The sequence below is a fragment of the Olea europaea genome, unplaced genomic scaffold (assembly GCF_002742605.1).
Source record: "Olea europaea var. sylvestris unplaced genomic scaffold, O_europaea_v1 scaffold1376, whole genome shotgun sequence".
Lineage (NCBI taxonomy): Eukaryota > Viridiplantae > Streptophyta > Magnoliopsida > Lamiales > Oleaceae > Olea > Olea europaea.
In genome coordinates, this window is record NW_019231272.1 from 121,275 (window position 1) to 140,105 (window position 18,831).

The following is an 18,831-nucleotide window of genomic DNA, read 5'->3' on the forward strand; positions in this document are numbered from 1 at the left end:
TGGTGTTCTTCAAGAAAATGATGTGATAATTCATTTAACTTGTATTTGTTTTGTTTCTTGTCTCTGTTATTATTTTTTTTTTTTTGGGGTCCGAATAAATTAATATTTTCATAATCGATCCAATTGTTAATTCATAAAAAATTAATTGATCGAAAGTAGAATGAGTCGAAAAAATAAAGAGTAATTAGCACAAAACGTTCCTACCTTTTATGATTTTTATGGAAAACGTCCCTACTTTTCGTTTTTTGGCGCATTTCATCCCTACCTTTACCTTTTATTGTGCAAAACATCTTTTTCATCAATTTTCTCAATAAAAAGCTATAAAATGACTATTATACCATTCTATTTAAATAAAAAATAAAGAACTAAATGCAATCGTAGTTCCAAATAAAAAAATTCTCAACCTCTACCTCCTCCTTTGAACTTTTTTAAAAATTGGAATTATGATTACAATTAGTTCTTTATTTTTTTAATATTTAAATAGAATGGTATATTAGTCATTTTATAACTTTTTATTGAGAAAAATGATGAAAATGATGTTTTCCACAAGAAAATGTAAATGTAGGGATGAAATACGCCAAAAACGAAAGATAGGGACGTTTTCCACAAAAATTATGAAAGGTAGGAACTTGTTGTACTAATTACCCAAAAATAAATATTTTTGAACTATTGTCTGGTTTTCAGTCAAATTGATCCGTGTAATCGGATTAATTAGATATTATCATGAAATTGTTGTGAAATTTCATGTATTTCGCCATACCCTTCTTAACTCTGTCCTCTTCAAAGTATCTTGCCATTAGCCCCACTTCGAAAGTTGAAATTTCCCTCCGATTCTAGTATTACATTGTATTGCTTGAGTAATTTTAGAGTCTTATCGATGTGTGCGTTTTGATTCTAAAAATGAGCATCGTTTGGTTGTGGAAAGGAATCAATTGTTGTTAAAAATTTGAAATCAACAATTAATCAGAAGGAGATGGACATAGTGAGTGAATCGATTCGGATCACACTTCAGTGCTCGATGGGAATATTAGGTAGTTTTAGATGAATGTGAGTTGAATTAGAGTTGTGAATCCACAATTTTACTTTTGCTATAAGATTTTGGGGTTGTCTGGCAAGTGATGTGTTTTTGTTTTAAAGGCCGTCATTGACAACGATGATAACGAAGTGGCTGTGGAAGAAAGTGACGATGAAGTAGGGATTTAGTTTTGGGTTTCGGGGTGGGTAGGGATGGGGGAAGGATTTTGGAGTTAATTTGTTGAAGGTATTTTTAAATTTCATCTGGATAAGGGTTTGTTTAGTGATTTGGCGTCTACATGTGCAAGTTACTTAATATGTGGAGAATTTTAATTGACATGTCACCTTTTCATCCTCCACGTAGATACAATAATAGACAGAATCTATCCAGTGGCCAATTAATGCAACGAAGTTAAGTTCAATGGGTAAATCGTGACAAAGTGTAAAGTTCAGTGGCCAATGAAACATTTAACTCAAGGATTGGATTAAAATAAAGAGGGGTCTAGGCCCGAGGAGAGATTGACACAACAATAAGTCTTGTGGCTACTATTTTAGTAGCTCTAATATTCAATAGCTTTTAATGAATGGAATATTATCAAGCACCCTTTGCAATTTTGAATGGTATTTATGGTTCTACCTTTTTCTTAGCAATTGGTTTTCATGGTTTTCTTTTAAGATTTATATATGTCCTCGAAGAAATGGTAAGTAGCATAACTCACGATAGTTTCCAATATTTCCAAGGTAAATTTCAATAGGGTCCCGATGCTTTTGCAAGGTATAACTCTCTTGACCCCAACATATTTTTAATGCACATTTGAAACTTATGTATATGTCATCGATTAATGAAAAACGTTTATTTGACCATTGAAAGGTCACGTGATGCTCACGTAATGACGAATGAAAATAATAAAAAAATATTTCATTTTATTCAAAACATACCGAATGATGACTTCAACTAATTCAAAATGAGTAAAATTTATCGGTATTCATGAAACGTATCTTCTTACTTCAACATGTTCCTGAATCGAGAGTTATGACGTTTTCTATTAAACAGGGTACATTAGTACCCTGAGTACAATAAAAAGTGAGTTAAGAATATGAGCGCTAATTACGAGTAGTTGAACACCCGACCGGTGGAATTTACTCTATTTCCCAGCAAAAGGTGGTGTTTGGTCCACCGTCCAACACTTAGTTAAAGAGGGAGAAACAGTCTTGTACTTGCTGCAGTATATGTTGCACCTTCGCTGCACTTCCGAAGTGCCATGCTCTCATACTGCACCACTACAAAATCTAACTTCAGTTTCTTTATTTTTAAAGTATGTAATTTAGCAGTTGTGAGTAGTTGAAATCATACACGTTCTTGTTCAAATCCTCATCTAATATAAGTTAATTATGGTTGTAAATTTTCATAATTGTTGTACCAATTTCTTAGTTGTATATGACATATCTCGATGCATGACGGACATTGGCCGAGATGATTTAACTTTAACCACAACTTACATAGACAACTAAGATAAAGTGCAACTTTTAGAAATGAAGGATTTTCAAGCCAAACTACTAATCCAACATGTATTTTTCATTATGGGTGCTTACTTAGGTTTAAGTCCATATAGGGGTCGGCAATCTGAATATTTTATAACGTCTACCATATATGTACAACATGGTTGCTCGGAATATCAAGGAACGTGACAAGTTATAATAATAAATTATAGTCTCCACCACAATTGTCCAGGCATGAATTTTACTAGTTTGTAAATTTTTGGGACATAATATGGCTCAGCAAAACTTGCTCCTTCATTTTCTATAATATTATTATTAGGCCAAGACAAGATCAAAAGAAAGTGAAAAATTAATACTTTTATCGAAATTTTGTCAGATTATCTTTTCGTGCGTAGAGCATGTCTGGCTTTAAGTATGGGAGCCAGCCGTGAGTGAATTGTCCAAATGATCACTAAACTTTACAAAATGTCTCTAAGGGGTCACCAAACTTTAAAAATCATTTAAATGGTCACTGAACATTGCAAAATGTTTCTACAGGGTCATTAAACTTTATAAATCACATAAATGATCACTGAACTTTACAAAAAGTTTTCACGAAGTAATCGAACTTTGCAAAAGGGTTTCCTAGTTCAGTGAATCCAGTGATCCCTGAGAAACCTTTTGTAAAGTTCAGTGATCATTTAGGTAATTTTTAAAGTTCAGTGATCACGTAAAAATCTTTTGCAAAGTTCAGTAACCATTTAGGTGATTTTTAAAGTTCGGTGACTCATTGAAATTTTTTTTTGCAAAGTTCAATAATCATTTGGACAATTCACTTGCTAGCCGTTACATTTCCCTCTTTCTTAGTGATCAAGCAACCTAAATGAGTCTTATATTACATATTGAATAGAATTTCACAAAATACAACTAGTGTGGAGCCACAAGATTGAGACGACCAAGAATTGCAAGTCAACTTTTATATAGGGCAATGCATCCACGGGAATCTTGTGTAACATCTCTAGCTACGTGACTTGATAGTGGATGAAATTAGAGGGGCCTCTTGATCACCGCTCCAAATTTGCAAGTAGGCGTCTTTCCCTTAGGAAATTATATAGTGGTTGAAAACCTTTTTTTTTTTTTTTTTAATCATGTTTGATCAATACCTAAGACCCAAGATCGAACACCAGAAAAGAAGAATGGAAGTGAAAAATTAATACTTCTATCAAAACTCTGTCAAATTATCTTTTTATACATTTTAGTACTTACGAAAACATGAAAATACTTAATATTACTAAATAGGTTACAAAAAATGAACACTTCAAGGGCTTTTTTACATCGGCTACAAAGACAATCATTGTTTCCATGTGATTTATCTAGAGTGATTGTTGAGCTCATGAAAATGGATAAATTGGGATTTCCTAACTTTACGTTGGGAAAGGGATTGTAAATGTTGCAAGTATCCTTGTTGTTTGTATAAGTTTACTCTTTTGATGTTGAAGTGCTCATTTTAGTTTTGTTGTTCTGATTCCATTTGTTGCGTATTTAATTTGATGGAAGCAAGATATACATCCCCCTTTGTAATATTTTCAATATCAGTATCAAATCCCATATTCGGTTTACGATAAGTAGGCCTAAAAATCCTTATCTTGAACCGAATGTATTTTGCCCAGAAAAAAAGTGTATAGTTTTCAGTTGATTTAAGGCACATTTTTTTCCCTTAATATGCTCAACCAAATTGCATTTTCATTGTAGAGAGACCATTCTTGCATGCAAGTTGATCAAGAGAGTGGCTTGGTGAAGATACAAGCAAATTAATAATTACTAATGTTCAAGTACTTTTAATAGTGAGATACTAGTTTATTTTCAAATTATTTGGATACAATTTATAAATTGATTACTCTATACCATCGTTATGCTATGCAGGTCAATTGTCATCATAAAAACACACAAACCTCCAACCAAACAATTATGAAGCATTGAGAAAGAATTAAAAAATAAAATAAAATATATAATCCATAAATGTGTGTATGAATAAATATGATTGACAGCTCGGTATACAGCCTCCTCACAAAAGAGGGGACTCGCACCGAGCTATCAATATCTATGTGTACAACCATCAAATTCATAAATTAATATATATACACACACACAGGGTTTTGTTATTCTGCACAAACCCTGTAAAGTTCTTCAAGTGGTGGCAACTCTTTAAGCATCCTATCAAAATCTATAAAAGACATTCCACGAGAAAAAACTGGAAGAGCAACGGTGGATATTTCACTCCTCGTCGGCTCTTTGGAGGCAGAAGATGGCTCCGCTCCTGCTGCCGCCACCGAATCTTTTCCGGTGAGTCTCTGAACAACAGATTTGAAGCTCATGGCATCAGTTTCCACGTATTGAGTGTTGATTATCACCACCTTCACGGGCTGTCCATTGAATCTAGGCATATTATAAACAAGCTCAAGTTCTCAAAATGCTTAAAAAATCACGGTGGAGGAGCCTTAATTGCAACGGCAGATCACGAAGTAGCTTGATAACGCGGCTTCTGGTGGGTGTTCTGACTATTGAATTAAGCTGATGAACTATTTATAATGGTGTGGGAGGGGGGGGCCGGGGTGGTTTGAACTGTTAAGATCGTACTGTTATTAACTGGATGATATCAATTGACGATTGTGATCTAGGCAGTCTAGAAGGACCAGATCCCAGTCAAGACACGCAATTGGGAAAATTCTTGCTCCTTGAAACTTGGAGGACATTGCATGATTTGGTGATCATTTTTTACATTTGCAACGAGGGAAAAGAAAAACTTGTGCATTTTTATTTTTTTATTTTTGAAATAAATTGAATTGTCTTTTTATATAATGATTATAATGAGATGATTTCTAAAATGATTTTGAATACATGCACTTGTGTCGGTATCAACAATAATTCGTGTGATGCCAGATTCCGAATGAGATATGTTTATAATTGTGTTCCTATTTCTCAATGACATACATAACTATATTCTAAAAGAAGCAACTATTTGAACATTGATTCTAAAGGTTGATTTGAGAGCGACTATTTGAAGTTTAAAATAATTTTTCAGGAAATATACATGCAAAATTATTTATTTAAGATATCGAGTGGTCGAAAATGAATTTACAAAAAAAAAAAATTTAAATAAGTTGTGCCAAACAAAATCTTAATGAACTGATAAACATTTATGTTTTGTCAAACTCATTATTTTGATAACGTTCCTTCTTGTTTCTCTCCAACTCCGGATATGAAAATATCATATTTCTAAAATCTGGATACAGGTGGTAAACAAGTTAAGTAAGTCAATAGGAGGCTTGTTAGACATCATTTTATTACAAATCGAGACAACTTGTTCTGAGCTCATTAACAGCTCGATTCAATCCATAAAGCCCACAACTCAAGGATCAAACCTAGTTTAATTTGTGAATGGTTCAAATCTATTCATTGTCATCCCTGTATGTTGGCAAGGAGAGTGTCATAAAGCCACCAGGGCACATCTCCAAGTGATAAAAGGGGAGGGTGGAGAAATTCAGCTTTGCTTGAAACTGTTGCGTCAAGGGTTCGAATCCTGAAATATGGATTTGGCTCTTGGGTAAGTGCAAGTGTACAAGCAGCCTTCCACCTTGTACCCTTGGAGGCATAACCTGCGATTTACCTCCTTCACGATGCTCCAGAGTAGACGTGGTGGGAGACCCTTAAAATTAGAATTTAACCTTTTTTAAGGAGAGCGTCATCAAAAATGGTACTTTAGGGAAAAAAAATTATTAAATATGATGCAAGAAAATGTCAATTATTTTTTATGGTATATCTTTAATAACATTGAAAAAGTTGAGTCCCTTTACCTGCTTTCTCCGTATTATTGACTACAATAGTGAGTACGTGTATGCATGCCCATCACATTTCAATATCTATTGGTTGTAGAACTCTTCTTGAATGCCTCCAATCATATATCTACCAATCATTTTAGCAAGTTTTATTATTATTTTTTACATAAACACAGACATTATCATTAATCAAGATCGTCGTACACGGTATCGAAATAGAATAGTTGACTTCTCAAGCTTTTCATTATAGCAAGCGGCTTGATATCTTCGAACGAGAAGCATCCCCTAAACTTTCTTAGCAAAAGCATATTATTTATTTTGATAATAATATTACACTAAGACCCCATTTTTGATAAAAAAAATATTGCATATGGACTCATAACTTTTTGAGAGATACTATACATACATAAGTAGGGATATCAAATGGGCCGAGTGGCTCGTGGGGCGGCTCGGGCCGAGCTCATGGGCTGAGCCGAGTTCGAGCTCGGCCTATTACCATCCCTATACATAAGTGTACACCCCCTTACATGAAGGGAACCTGCTCCCAATAAATAGTGAGGGGGTGAAAACCCGGGTTTACACGTCTAGATTTATAAGTATCATTTTCCTAACTTTTTTTGTTTACACATCACTTTTTCATGAAATCTATTCAAAAATCGCCCTTGTTTGAGTTACGGTTGGACAAAACTCCCGAACCTAGCCGAACCTGACGATTCTTCTCAAGTTAAATACCCGAACGGGTAGTATTTGGATCAAGAATCAACGAGTATGGTTCAGTTCTCGGTTCTAGGTTAAGATCCGAAAAATCGAATAAGAACCGAATTTTCGTAATTTTTTTAATTAATTTATTTTAAATAAGTAAAATTATTTTATTTTTTCTAAATAAAGTTGTTAACTAGTTAATTTAATTCAAACCACAAAATATGATTTTCCTATTTCTAATTTTCAGTTCAAAAATAACTTAATCAAATTGACCTCAATTTTATCCAAATATATTATTATACTGTAGTGTCGTTTCTACAAGAGAAAATCGAATTGAAGTTTTACAACATCTCTCTTAATTATTTTGAGTTCGCTACCTTTCTCTTTTTGTGATTTTAATAATCAAATTTATGAAAAATTTAGTAAAGAGAGACGTAAACAAATAAGATTGAACTACGTTATTTTATAAGAGCTAATATTGAACATATCATTAATTAAATTAACGTAACTTTGTATATATTAAAAAATTTAATTATAATACGAAATCGAATGGAACCGAACCTGAATGGTTCTGTGATTAAATTTGGACCCGACAGTTCCACTTACTAAATACCAGAAAATTTCAGGTCGGTTCGATTCTCGTTAGAACCGAACCGAACTATGTCTATCCCTAGTTTGAGCTCGATTTTTTAAAAAATTCATTTTTTCAAAATTTATTTTCAACCACATATTTTTTAATAAAATAATTTTACATGTAAATCGAATTTTTTTTTACTTATTAATCACATTTTTCAAAAAATTACTATTCAATAATGCATTTTTTCTCCCTAAAATGGTGCTCAAACAAGGGCCTAATATCAAAAAATAATATTAATGATTTTTTACCTTAACAATTTAAAAATGTAAATTATCTTAATTTATTTGAAAATCAAAAATTAGTTTAAAAGTCATGTTTACATTTTTTTATTTTTTGAAGTTTTGACTGTATGAAATCATTACTCGTACGGCATTTCAATCACGGGATTCAAACTGCGTCCAGCCTCATTCAAATATTCACGAGTTGGTGTCCCATGCTCATTGTAGCGCCTTAAAATTTGAAGTTCTAATTTAAGTGGACGTTTGGTAGAAATTATATTATGATAAAAAATTTTGAAATGTGTGGTTGAAAAGTTATGAGATTCATAATAGGTGTAGTTAATATTTATTTTTTAATTTTGACTTGAATTAAAATCAGATTTTAATCATAACCAAACATGGGACAAAGTTCAATTTTGTTTAAAGTAGTCTAAACTCTTATAAATTAATCTATATTTTTATTTTTATTCGATGTAAAATTATATCCCTGAACAGTGCTCATAGATGTCAACGCTATATGGATTGTTGACCTCAAAAATTGCACCAATAAAATCGCGACCTCATCCCCTCCACCCTACACACGAAATATCTCGTTAAGAGGCAAAGGCAGTCGATTGAAAAAAAGTCCAGCGATCGTTTGCATTCCGACGATCAAATCAACGGTTGGACGAAAAAAAATAAAGAGTGTAAGAGACGGGAGAGTGGATTTGGTTCGAATTAGAAAACTTACGTTAATTATAAAATGAGTCTTGTATATATAGAGAAATAAATGGAGACGTTTCTGGTGGGTTAAAGAAATGGGTCAAGTCCAATAAGACCCAATATGAAATAGGTATAACATGGACGATTGCATGCTGAAAAATAGACCAATATTGTGAAGTAAAGTCGACAAGTATTAAACAAAGCTGAAATTAAGCTCCTATTGGATCCATATTATTTTCAAAATATATCTTTCGAGAATAGTTTCTCAAGATAAAGTATCTTTGGAAGCTGGAAAAGAGAGTAGGCTGACTGAACTGTTCTTATTTATTTTCGGAATAATGTAAAAGCTGGAAATACACGTAGTGGTGGTGCAGGAGGAGGGAAATATATTTTTTTAAATAATAATTATTTTGGGATTGTTTGTTTTTCTTTTTTTAAAAGAAAATGAGAGTACGGTGCAATTAAATTTTTATTTTTCTTTTCTTTTGTTTTTTTTTATTTAAGTATAAGGCTATATTTGTCATTTAATTTAACAATTTTTTATTGAGAAATTGGATGAAAGTTGAAAATAATGATTTTGACAATGAAATGTGTAAACAGGGGGTATAAATGCCCAATGTGTAAATAGGGGGTATAAATGCCCCAAAAAAAAAAAAAAAAAAAAAAAAAGCGCCAAAATTCAACTGGAAAATTGCCCGAGGGTTGCCTACCCAAGGTTTACACTCTGTGAAAACTAGCCCTCCAAAAAATAATAATAATAATTTTTTTTATTATTTTTTTTTTTTTGGGGGGCCATAAATTCGTAATGCATGTTCCCTCAAAGTTTGAAAAGTTGTGCTTTCCCACTTAACATTCTCTCATATGTTGTATTGTCTCGCTTTAAGGAGGTCAGTTTATGCCTCCCTTAAAGTTTGAAAAGTTGTGCTTTCCCACTTAACATTCTCTCGAGTTCAGTTTATGTCTTCCTTTTTCTAATTCTTGAGTTTGATTTTATATACAGTTGTGGAACTCAAACCTCCATCAACCTCTTTTTGATGAAGTCTGAAAACCCATTAAGGCTGTATTGGTGTTATTTTGCTTTAAAGAAAAAAAAAATGAATGCGCTGAGAAGATGGCGATAACATCTTTAGGTTAATGGAAAACATGAGTATTGATCCCTCCATCATATACGGTAAAAGAGAACACTTCTTTTCGTAAATCAAGGATTTCTATATAAAAAATACTATTCGGAATTTGAAGAAGGTGAGAGAGGAGGCCTTGACCTGCAACACAGAATTATTCGTAGAAGAAGATATATCAAAGAGTGTTCCTACTACCCAAATAGATCCTCCTACAAAGGTTCATTTACCAAGGATACACAAGAAAAAAACACTTCCAATTCTTGATTAATCATCGGAGATGATTTGGAATCAATGATTGATTAGTAAATGAATCTTTCCATTCTAATACTCTATTCGAGAGTTATTCGAATTTATCAAATATGTTTCTATCTAATGCAATGCTATTGGATCATATGACAATGGCATTATTGCGAAAAGGATGACTTTTCCCCAACGAATGAAAGATGGATTAATAGGGAAAAGATTTTTGACTCCCTAGCCAGAAGGATACGTAGCAATGGAAGATAAAGAGAGAAAAATTCCAGATTCTCGATCTACTTGGAAACATCTACCTCTCTACAATTTAAATGTTTGAGTCCCAGTTAAAAAAAAGAAAAAAAAAAAAAGAAGAGAAACAATTAAAGGTTAGAGAGAGATGCTCTCAACTCTAGTGAGAGAAAGTCCCACTTTGAGTGCCTTGACATTGTTTGATTTTCTCTTTTCTCTTGTGATTTCTTCATGTTTTTAGTTTGATTTTTATCTTCTTTGGTGAAAATCGAATTAGTGCATATTGAATCTGCTTATGGAATACTCTCTATGAGTATTGGTTTTCTTATTGCTGCCATTTTCGTCTTCTTCAAGTTAAAGTTCAAGTTCAGTTCAGTTTTTCGGCCAGGTTAGTTCCACCTGTTTTCTTTGGGTTCTTCTTCCACTGCTGGTCGGCTGGGGTTTGTTTCGGGTCCTTGGACCCCAGCTGGGTTCGTTTCAGATTGGTGCTCCTGCTGGACGGTTTGTTGGCTGCTGGAGTTCTGGATAGTTTGCTTGGTCTTTATTCTGGACAGCTTGGTTTCGGTTTTGAGGAGGCTGGATTCTTGTAACTTGGTTTCTGATCAGTACACTCCTCCATTGTTGCTGCTCTTATTTGCTTGTGTTATAGAGCTGTGTGTTCTGGAATATTTCTTACTGGGTTCCAGCCTTGCTTTCGTTCAGCTGCATTTTGAGTTTGTTTGAGTTCCTTTGCTGTCCGGTTTTGCTTCTTCACTTCCATGGTGTTCTTGGTTGGCTTGTATGTATTGTGTATGCATACATGCATGTCAAATTTGATTTGATTTTGTAATTGGGTCTGTTGTTCCTGCTATCCTCTTGCAGTGCAGCCTCTGCAGCCTGTTTTTTGCCATTTTTGTATAACATATTCAGAGAGTTGGTGAGAGACCCATTTGACAATTGACTGGGCCGGGTTTCACTTGCTCTCTGGCCGGGTTTCTGGCTGGACCTTTGAGGTTTTGGCCTATTATTTTATTGTGGTTGCTGGGTTACCTTTTGGGCCTCTCTTTGGGCTGGAGGTTGTGCTTAAGTTACTGGACTGTTTTATTGCTGGACGGATTGGGCTCCCCCCTTGTATTTCTGGACAGTTGCTGGTCCTTAATTTCTTGGGCTGAGTTCAATTCTTTATTTGGTGGGTTTTGGGCTTGCTGGATTTCTCCTTGCTGGACCACTCTTTGGGCCTGACTTTGGTTAATTGGGTTGCTTCTCTTTGGTCTTTGTTTCTAGCCCGGTAAGTGATATTTCTACCTGGGCCGTTATTTCCAATTTGGCCTGTCTTCTTGGGATTTCTTTGGGCCGTTTCTGGGCTTATTGCTGGGCCGTTTTCTGCTTGATTCTCTGGGCTTTTTTGGTCTTTCTCTAGGCTTTTAATTGGGCCTTGTTGCTGTGATTCTGGGCTTCAGTCCACCTTTCTATGCTGGGAATTCTGGCCTGTTATTGGACGTCAATTACAGGTTTCTGCTGGATTTATTTTGGCTTGCTGGTCCATTTATTTTGGCTTACTGGTCAATTCTGGTCCTTGGATTTTTTTAATTGACGTCAATTGCAATTTTGTGAGATTTCATTCTGCTGGACGGTTTTTTCCTTTGGTTGGGAGTTACTGCCGGGTTGGTTTTGTTTATTGGCCGACTGCTGATTTATGCCAAAGAAAAAATCCCGTGCTTCTTCAATTGTCGGTAATTGTGAGCTAATGAGGCCGGGTCCCGTTAAACCCCGTAAGGCTGATTTTGATAATGAATTGAACGTTGATGCTGTCTCTTCTAAGACAAATACTGCTGGAACCGAAAAGGTTAGTTTGCCATCACCGAGCATTTCTTTAACACTTGGTGAAAATGATATGGAATCTGAAAATTCAGACTTTGATTCTAATTTGGGGGACGTAAAGATCCTTAACAATGCCAACGTTGCTGGAAAAAATGTTGGGACGGAAAATAAAGCCTCATGGGTTGGCCTCTTTAAAAATAATCGAAAACTTGATGAAAACCTTAAGTTGTCGTTCTTTGAATCTCAATCGGATGAAGTTATTTTGAGTGCCATGGTGGAGGACAACATGGAGGATAAATGGGGTTTTGGGTCTTGTGGGTTATTTTGAGGGTAGGTTTCCCGGAAAAATTGCACTTCTCCAACTTTGAAAATCTTGGAAGGTTGAATACAAGTATTTTGTGCATGCAAGTGGTTGGTTGGTTTTCAAATTTGACACCGAGGTGGATAGATTGAAAGTTTTGCATGAGGGTCCGTATTTGGTATATGGAAGACCTCTAATGCTTAAAGTCATGCCTCGATATTTTGACTTTGATGATAAAGATGTGAGTATTATGCCGGCATGGATTAACTTGCCGGGTTTACCTATGGAATTTTGGAATGCTAAGGCATTGGGGATGATTGTCTCCAAAGTTGGTAAACCTATCTCCACGGATAACATAACGGCAAGTAGGGAAATGGTCTCTTATGCTAGAGCTCTTGTAGAGGTTGATGCTTCGAAGGAGCTTGTTAGGGTGGTCAATATTAGACTCCCTAATGGCGCGTTAAGGGTGTAAGAAATTCTATATGAGCATGAACCAAAATTTTGTGGTTCTTGCAAAGTTTTTGGACACACGGCTTTGTGATGCAAATTCAATACTACCGACGGTGGAAAACTTAAAGGCAAAAAAGTTGACATTGTTAAAGACTCTTCAAAGGCTAAGAATGATGGGGGGCTGAAAATTACCGAAGGAAAAAATTTGACAGTTTCAGTTGGGCAGAAAAGGCAGAATTCTGTGCAAAAATCTGGGCAGAATGGTGTCCAAAACGACCAGAATTCTGACCTAAATTCTGGGCAGATTTCGGCCCAAAATGGCCAGGAATCTGGAGAATTTATTGAAGATTCATTGACCGACCAGTTGGGGGATGAATTGGGGCAGACTGTAGCCAGTTTTCAGAAGGTCGTTAGCAAGAAAAAACGGGCAGCTGTAGGAAAAAAATCTGTCCATGTAGGGGCATCAAAGAATGGGGCAGATTCACCTTTTATTCCCCCTCCGGCAGATTCTAGCAAAGTCAATAATGAAAAGCTCAAGGGCAAGGTCGATGAGCAAAGTAAACCGGGTTTGATTGTTGCCAAGAAGAGGGGTCCCTCCCGTGATGAAGAAAGCATCTTGGAACATTAGGGGTATGAATCCACCCCTCAAACAAAATGGGATTCGGGAGTTCCTTAAGCTCCATTGTATTGATATCATGGCTATCTTGGAAACGAAGTTGGAGGAGCGAAAGTTGATGAGGATTTTGAGAAACAAGTTCATTGGCTTTTCGCATGCAAGCAACTTTACTACTCACAAAGGTGGACGTATTTTGATTTTGTGGAATCCATCCAAAGTCATTTTGGATGTGATGGAGGTTCATCCACAAATCATTCATTGTAAAGCTACTTGCAAGGTAACTTCCTTCTCCTTCCTTGTTAGTTTTGTTTATGGCTTCCACACTATGGTTTGTAGAAGGCCTCTTTGGGAAAACATCATGGACTTCAACACAAATGTTGCATTGCCTTGGATGATTTTGGGGGACTTCAACAACGTCCTTAAATTTGATGAGAAAAGTAACGGGGCGGATATCACCCCTTATGAAATCAAAGATTTTGCAAATTATTGCCTTCAAGTGGGACTAACGGATGTACGGTCTATTGGTTGCTTCCTCACATGGACCAATGGCTCGGTTTGGAGCAAAATTGATAGGGCTATGATCAATGATATTTGGGTGCAAAATGGGCCACATATCGGTGCAAATTTTCTTCCCTCCGGTTGTCTTTCCGATCATTCACCTTGTATTGTTTCCTTTGATGATTGTGTTGGTAGCGGTAAGAAGCCTTTCAAGTTTTTTAACATGTGGACTATGCATGAAGATTTTCATATTATTGTGCAATCTTCTTGGCGTGTTAATGTACGGGGGACTAAAATAATTTGTTCTTTGCAAGAAGTTGAGGAAACTTAAGGTTGCTCTCAAGGAGCTCAATTCTAAACAATGTACAAAGTTCTTTCATTCCATTGTCAAACGAAACTCTCGAAGGAATTTTATTGCTACAATTATTAAAGAGGATGGGGAGTCTTCTACTTCTCAACACCAAGTTGCTTCGGAATTTGTAAAATTCTATACTTCATTGCTTGGAACTTATTGCCCTTCTCGACCGATTCAAAGGGAGATCATCACTAATGGTCCGTTAGTCTCATTGGAACAAGGTAACTCTTTGATCCAGGAGATTACCTATGATGAAGTTAAAGAAGCACTTTTTGATATCGGAGATGATAAATCTCCCGGTCCGGATGGTTACACTTCTTGTTTTTTCAAGAATGCATGGGGGATTATTGGTGATGAGTTTGTGGATGCAATCATGGAGTTCTTCTCTTCGGGTTCTATGCTTAAACAACTCAACCATTCCGTTATTGCTTTGGTGCCTAAGTCGGATCATGCTTCTCATGTTGGGGATTTTAGACCTATTTCTTGTTGTAATGTGATCTATAAAGTGATCACCAAAATTCTTGCATCTAGATTGAGACCTATATTGGGGGATATTATTGACCAAGCACAAGCTGCCTTCATTGAAGGTAGAAGCATGACGGAAAATATTCATCTTGCTCAAGAGCTTATGAGGCAATACAATAGGAAGCGAGTCTCTCCGAGATGCCTCCTTAAAATTGATATTAGCAAAGCTTTTGACTCGGTTAGTTGGGACTTTCTCAAGAGTGCTCTTGAAGGGTTAAATTTTCCTTTGACATTTGTTCAATGGATTATGGAGTGTGTTACCACTCCGACATATTCGGTTGCTTTGAATGGAAGTATGCATGGTTTTTTCAAAGGCGGGAAAGGCCTTCGGCAAGGTGATCCACTTTCCCCTTTCTTGTTCGTGATTTGTCTTGAATATTTTTCTAGAATGATCAAGGATGCTACAAGTGATAGTGATTTTAATTATCACCTAAAATGTGGTCCCCTCGAGATAACCCACTTGGCTTTTGCGGATGACTTGATGCTTTTTGCAAGGGGTGATGCTATGTCCGTTGAAATTATAATCGACTGCCTTGACAAATTTGGTTTAGCATCGGGTCTAAAGATCAACACTATGAAATCCAGCATCTACACAGCTGGAATTTTTGGGTATGAGCTTCAAACTATCATGGAAATCTCAAATTTTTCGAAAGGATCTATGCCTTTTCGTTACTTGGGTATTCCTCTTGCATCGGAGAAGCTCAAAGTGAGTTCTTATGCACCGTTTCTTGAAAAAATAGCGGGTTATATTGGAGCTTGGAGTTGTGCATCTTTATCCTATGCCGGCAAGTTGGAACTGATTAGGGCCGTGCTTCAAGGTGTTGAATGTTTTTGGCTTTCTATCTTCCCCATTCCGGCTACAATTATTTCGAGAATTGTTAGCCTTTGTCGGAACTTCCTTTGGAGATCAAAAAAGCCATTGGTTGCATGGAAGAATCTATGCCTTCCGAAAACGGAAGGGGGGCTTGGATTGAAAGACTTGAAGACTTGGAATTTCGCGTTACTTGCTAAATCCCTTTGGAACATCCACAAGAAGAAGGACACCTTATGGATTAGATGGGTTCATCATGCTTATCTTAACGGCACTTGTATTTGGGAGGCTCGTCCTAAAAAGGATCACTCCCCACTTTTCAAGAAATTACTTGAAATCAGGGATTTTATTTCTACCAAAGAAGCTGGCCAGCACACGGTAATTTCGAGACAGCAACAGGAAACGGGGGCCCATCATTTTCAGATTGATCAGGGGGTTAACGAGGACATGTCCAGTGATGGAAGGGCATTAAATGGACGGTTTTTTGGAGCTGGGAGTGCTCTGCACGACCAGAATTTGGGCCCTTCATTCAGCAGCATTTCTGGCCGGCAGACAGCTTTCTTCGGTAGGCAGTTTTTTGAATCTTCGACTCAAAATCTAGGCTGTTCTGTGCATGATAAATTCTCAACAAAAATTGCCTATGAATACTTTAGGCATAAAGGTACTTTGAAGCCGTGGGGAGGAGAAGTTTGGAAGCCGTGCATCACTCCGAAGCATTCTTTCTTACTTTGGTTAGCAGCCCAATCAAAGCTACTAACTAAAGACAAACTACTCTTCTTGGATATTGATCGGAGGTGTGTCTTTTGTGGACTTTTTGAGGAAACTTGTGACCATCTATTCTTTAAGTGCTCCTTCACTTTCTCATTATGGGGAAGCATTAGGAGATGGCTTGGCATCACAAGATCTATGTCTACACTTGCCATTGCGCTTAAGTGGATGAAAAAGGAGAATCGTGGAACTTCGTGGCTGACCAAGACGAAGAGAGTTGCTCTTGCTAGCACAGTTTACTACATATGGCTTACGAGGAATAGGAAGATTTTTGAAGACCTCCCGGTCGACTTGGATTCTATTGCTAGAAGGATCAAGACTCACGTATACAAAATCATGTTTACTTTGTATCCGGATGTCTTGATTCTTTATGAATCCTTGGCCATGGAGCTTTGATTTCTTTGTATTAGCTTTCTACTGTCTTTGCCCGGGTATGCCTGGAGTACTTGTTTTGGTTTTTGGACATTGATTTGCCCGGGTATGTCCGGTGTACTAGTATTTGATTATGGACATTGTCTCGCCCGGGTATGCCCGGTGTATTTGTACATGGTACATTTTTGATCTATATATTTACATTTACCGATCAAAAAAAAAAAATGTTTGAGTCCCAGTTTCAAAAAGAAGGGAGATTCATTTAAATCAATCAATAGATAGGACGTCTATCTACAAATGAGCGACTTTCTTCCTTGAAATCGATTTGTATTGTGTGAAATGTGGCTTAGGAAACACAGAATGAAAACTGATTACTTGAACATTTGGAGTGTGAGGGTCACACTTGAGGCTAGACGAGAGACACATTCAGGAGGACAAGGGACGGAGAAGAGAGAAAATGGACATGCCCGAGCTGGGAAAGCAACATTTACGAGTATTATCCGTAACCCACATCCTTAGTTTGGAGGGACTAGAAGTCTTCCTGCTTGAAATCTCACCGTTCAGGATTGCCTCAGCTGACTCTGTTCCTAATTTTTCGCTAACACACTACTTCAGTCTGCAAACATCATGCTTGCCTATTCGAGCTCATGGCTCGATCCATCCTTGAAACTAAAGGCCACAAGCCCAGACCATCTAAAAGTAAGACACGTTACACTACGGATTACATATCAAATTGCGGACTGAGATAACTTTCTACTCACAGCCATCATTACAGCACCGAGCTAGCATTATATGATTAATCATAGCAAAAGTTCAGAAGTATGGAACTATCCCAGTAAAATTTGATCAGTTGAAAATCAAGAGTTATATCAATTGATAGAAAAGTTAGTGTGGCAGGAAATGGCAAAACCGAAACAGGGGCAATTTCACCACCCCTTAAACTAGAACAAAGTCTCTTCCAAGAGGACTAACAGCAAATCTCCAAGATTCAGGACACAAATGATCAGCTTACCGCATTGCTGGGGGTGGAACTTGCGGTCTCACGGGTGTCTTTGAAGGGCTTACCCTACAGTATTATCAAACCTGTTAAGGTAAATGAAAAGCTATTGACTTGAAAAAGATCTTGCAGCAGCCAATAACTTGTACCTGATATGTTGGGATCCTAAAATTTCGCCACAACAATCAAGAGCGAGTATTGCACTCTCAGCCTGTGAAAAAGTAATATTTTCTTAAAATGTATTTCAAATTGGATGCGTGTAAATTAAGCATTATAACTAAATCCACTTTTAACAGGCTTATCCTTTTCTTTTGATGCATATGCTGATTTACATATAATAACGAAAGAAATCTAATAAATTTCAAACTTCTCCTGATCTAATCAAGTGATAAGATGAAATCTATCCCAGCATAGCATTTTCCCAGAGAAGTTGACTGATTTGGCATTTCCAGCATATTTTATTTATTTAGCAGGTAGCTCCTGGTATGAGATTGTGTAAGCTGCACTTGAGGAATCAAGCAAGTATTATCTATAACGCATCCATCTTAACAACTAAACTTTATGTAAAATTCATCAAGTCGGTTATTTGTTCCAATAAATGCCGACAAAAAGGAAAAAAGCATTTTTCAAAATCTCTTTTCTCGAGTCTATGTTAAATCAGTAAAAGAATTCATAATTAGTTGATGATCCCTCTCCTCATGTCATGAGGTCTCTTTTAATTATTTGGTTGGAGTGCAACCTAAAAGAAATCTTATTGCCAGCAACCTCTCGGCTCTGAAAAAGGAGGTTACTAACAAGGTACGAAAATGGAAAATAACAGTCCCGTAATATCTGTGAATGAGGTGAACAATGACAAGTACTATTCCTCAATGAATCTTTACATTTTGGTCAACACAACCATTAGAAATCTATCAGCTTACATAGAATCTCATACCCATGTCAATAAGCCGTATTGGCATGCAACAGGGAAACTCAGGGAGGTTAAGCCCCATTTCACTCCATATGAGCCTAGACTTTAACCCATGTTTCTCCATGGTAGTGTTTGTTCCAAGCTCAAGAAAAACACCAAATTCATGGGATTTTGTAGTTTCCAGCCACAGGATGACGAGGTATAGAGAGCTGCCCCCCCCCCCCCCACCCCCC

The 18,831-nt window shown here is 36.5% G+C and overlaps 3 protein-coding genes across 4 annotated transcripts in view; 1 reads left to right on the plus strand and 2 right to left on the minus strand.

Moving 5' to 3' along the window:
* Positions 1-4,488: 4,488 nt before the first annotated feature.
* Positions 4,489-5,043, minus strand: LOC111375427 (VQ motif-containing protein 10-like). The gene has a single exon (XM_022998243.1). The coding sequence runs from the start codon at positions 4,935-4,937 to the stop codon at positions 4,653-4,655; it is 285 nt and encodes a 94-aa protein (XP_022854011.1). The 5' UTR covers positions 4,938-5,043; the 3' UTR covers positions 4,489-4,652.
* An 8,335-nt stretch (positions 5,044-13,378) lies between these two features.
* On the plus strand, positions 13,379-16,715 carry LOC111375444. The gene is made up of 2 exons (XM_022998272.1): positions 13,379-14,047; positions 14,175-16,715. The coding sequence occupies exons 1-2, from the start codon at positions 13,379-13,381 to the stop codon at positions 16,713-16,715; spliced, it is 3,210 nt and encodes a 1,069-aa protein (XP_022854040.1).
* A 756-nt stretch (positions 16,716-17,471) lies between these two features.
* Positions 17,472-18,831, minus strand: part of LOC111375439 (polyadenylate-binding protein-interacting protein 8-like) — a 6,888-nt gene continuing 5,528 nt past the window's right edge. For both annotated transcript variants that reach the window (XM_022998264.1, XM_022998265.1), the window contains exons 9-10: positions 17,838-17,899; positions 17,472-17,757 (exon numbers count right to left, since the gene is read on the minus strand). In XM_022998264.1, the coding sequence (XP_022854032.1) occupies positions 17,700-17,757; positions 17,838-17,899 (120 nt within the window). In that variant the 3' untranslated portion in view covers positions 17,472-17,699. The remainder of the gene's footprint in view (positions 17,758-17,837; positions 17,900-18,831) is intronic.

What these genes read in the sequence shown, in the direction of transcription:
- LOC111375444 (XM_022998272.1), top strand. Translation starts at nt 13,379, where the DNA reads ATGAATCCACCCCTCAAACAAAATGGGATTCGGGAGTTCCTTAAGCTC. An exon ending in TTGTTTCCTTTGATGATTGT is followed by an intron (nt 14,048 to 14,174) that starts GTTGGTAGCGGT and finishes GTTCTTTGCAAG; the next exon opens with AAGTTGAGGAAACTTAAGGT.
- LOC111375427 (XM_022998243.1), bottom strand. Translation starts at nt 4,937, where the DNA reads ATGCCTAGATTCAATGGACAGCCCGTGAAGGTGGTGATAATCAACACT.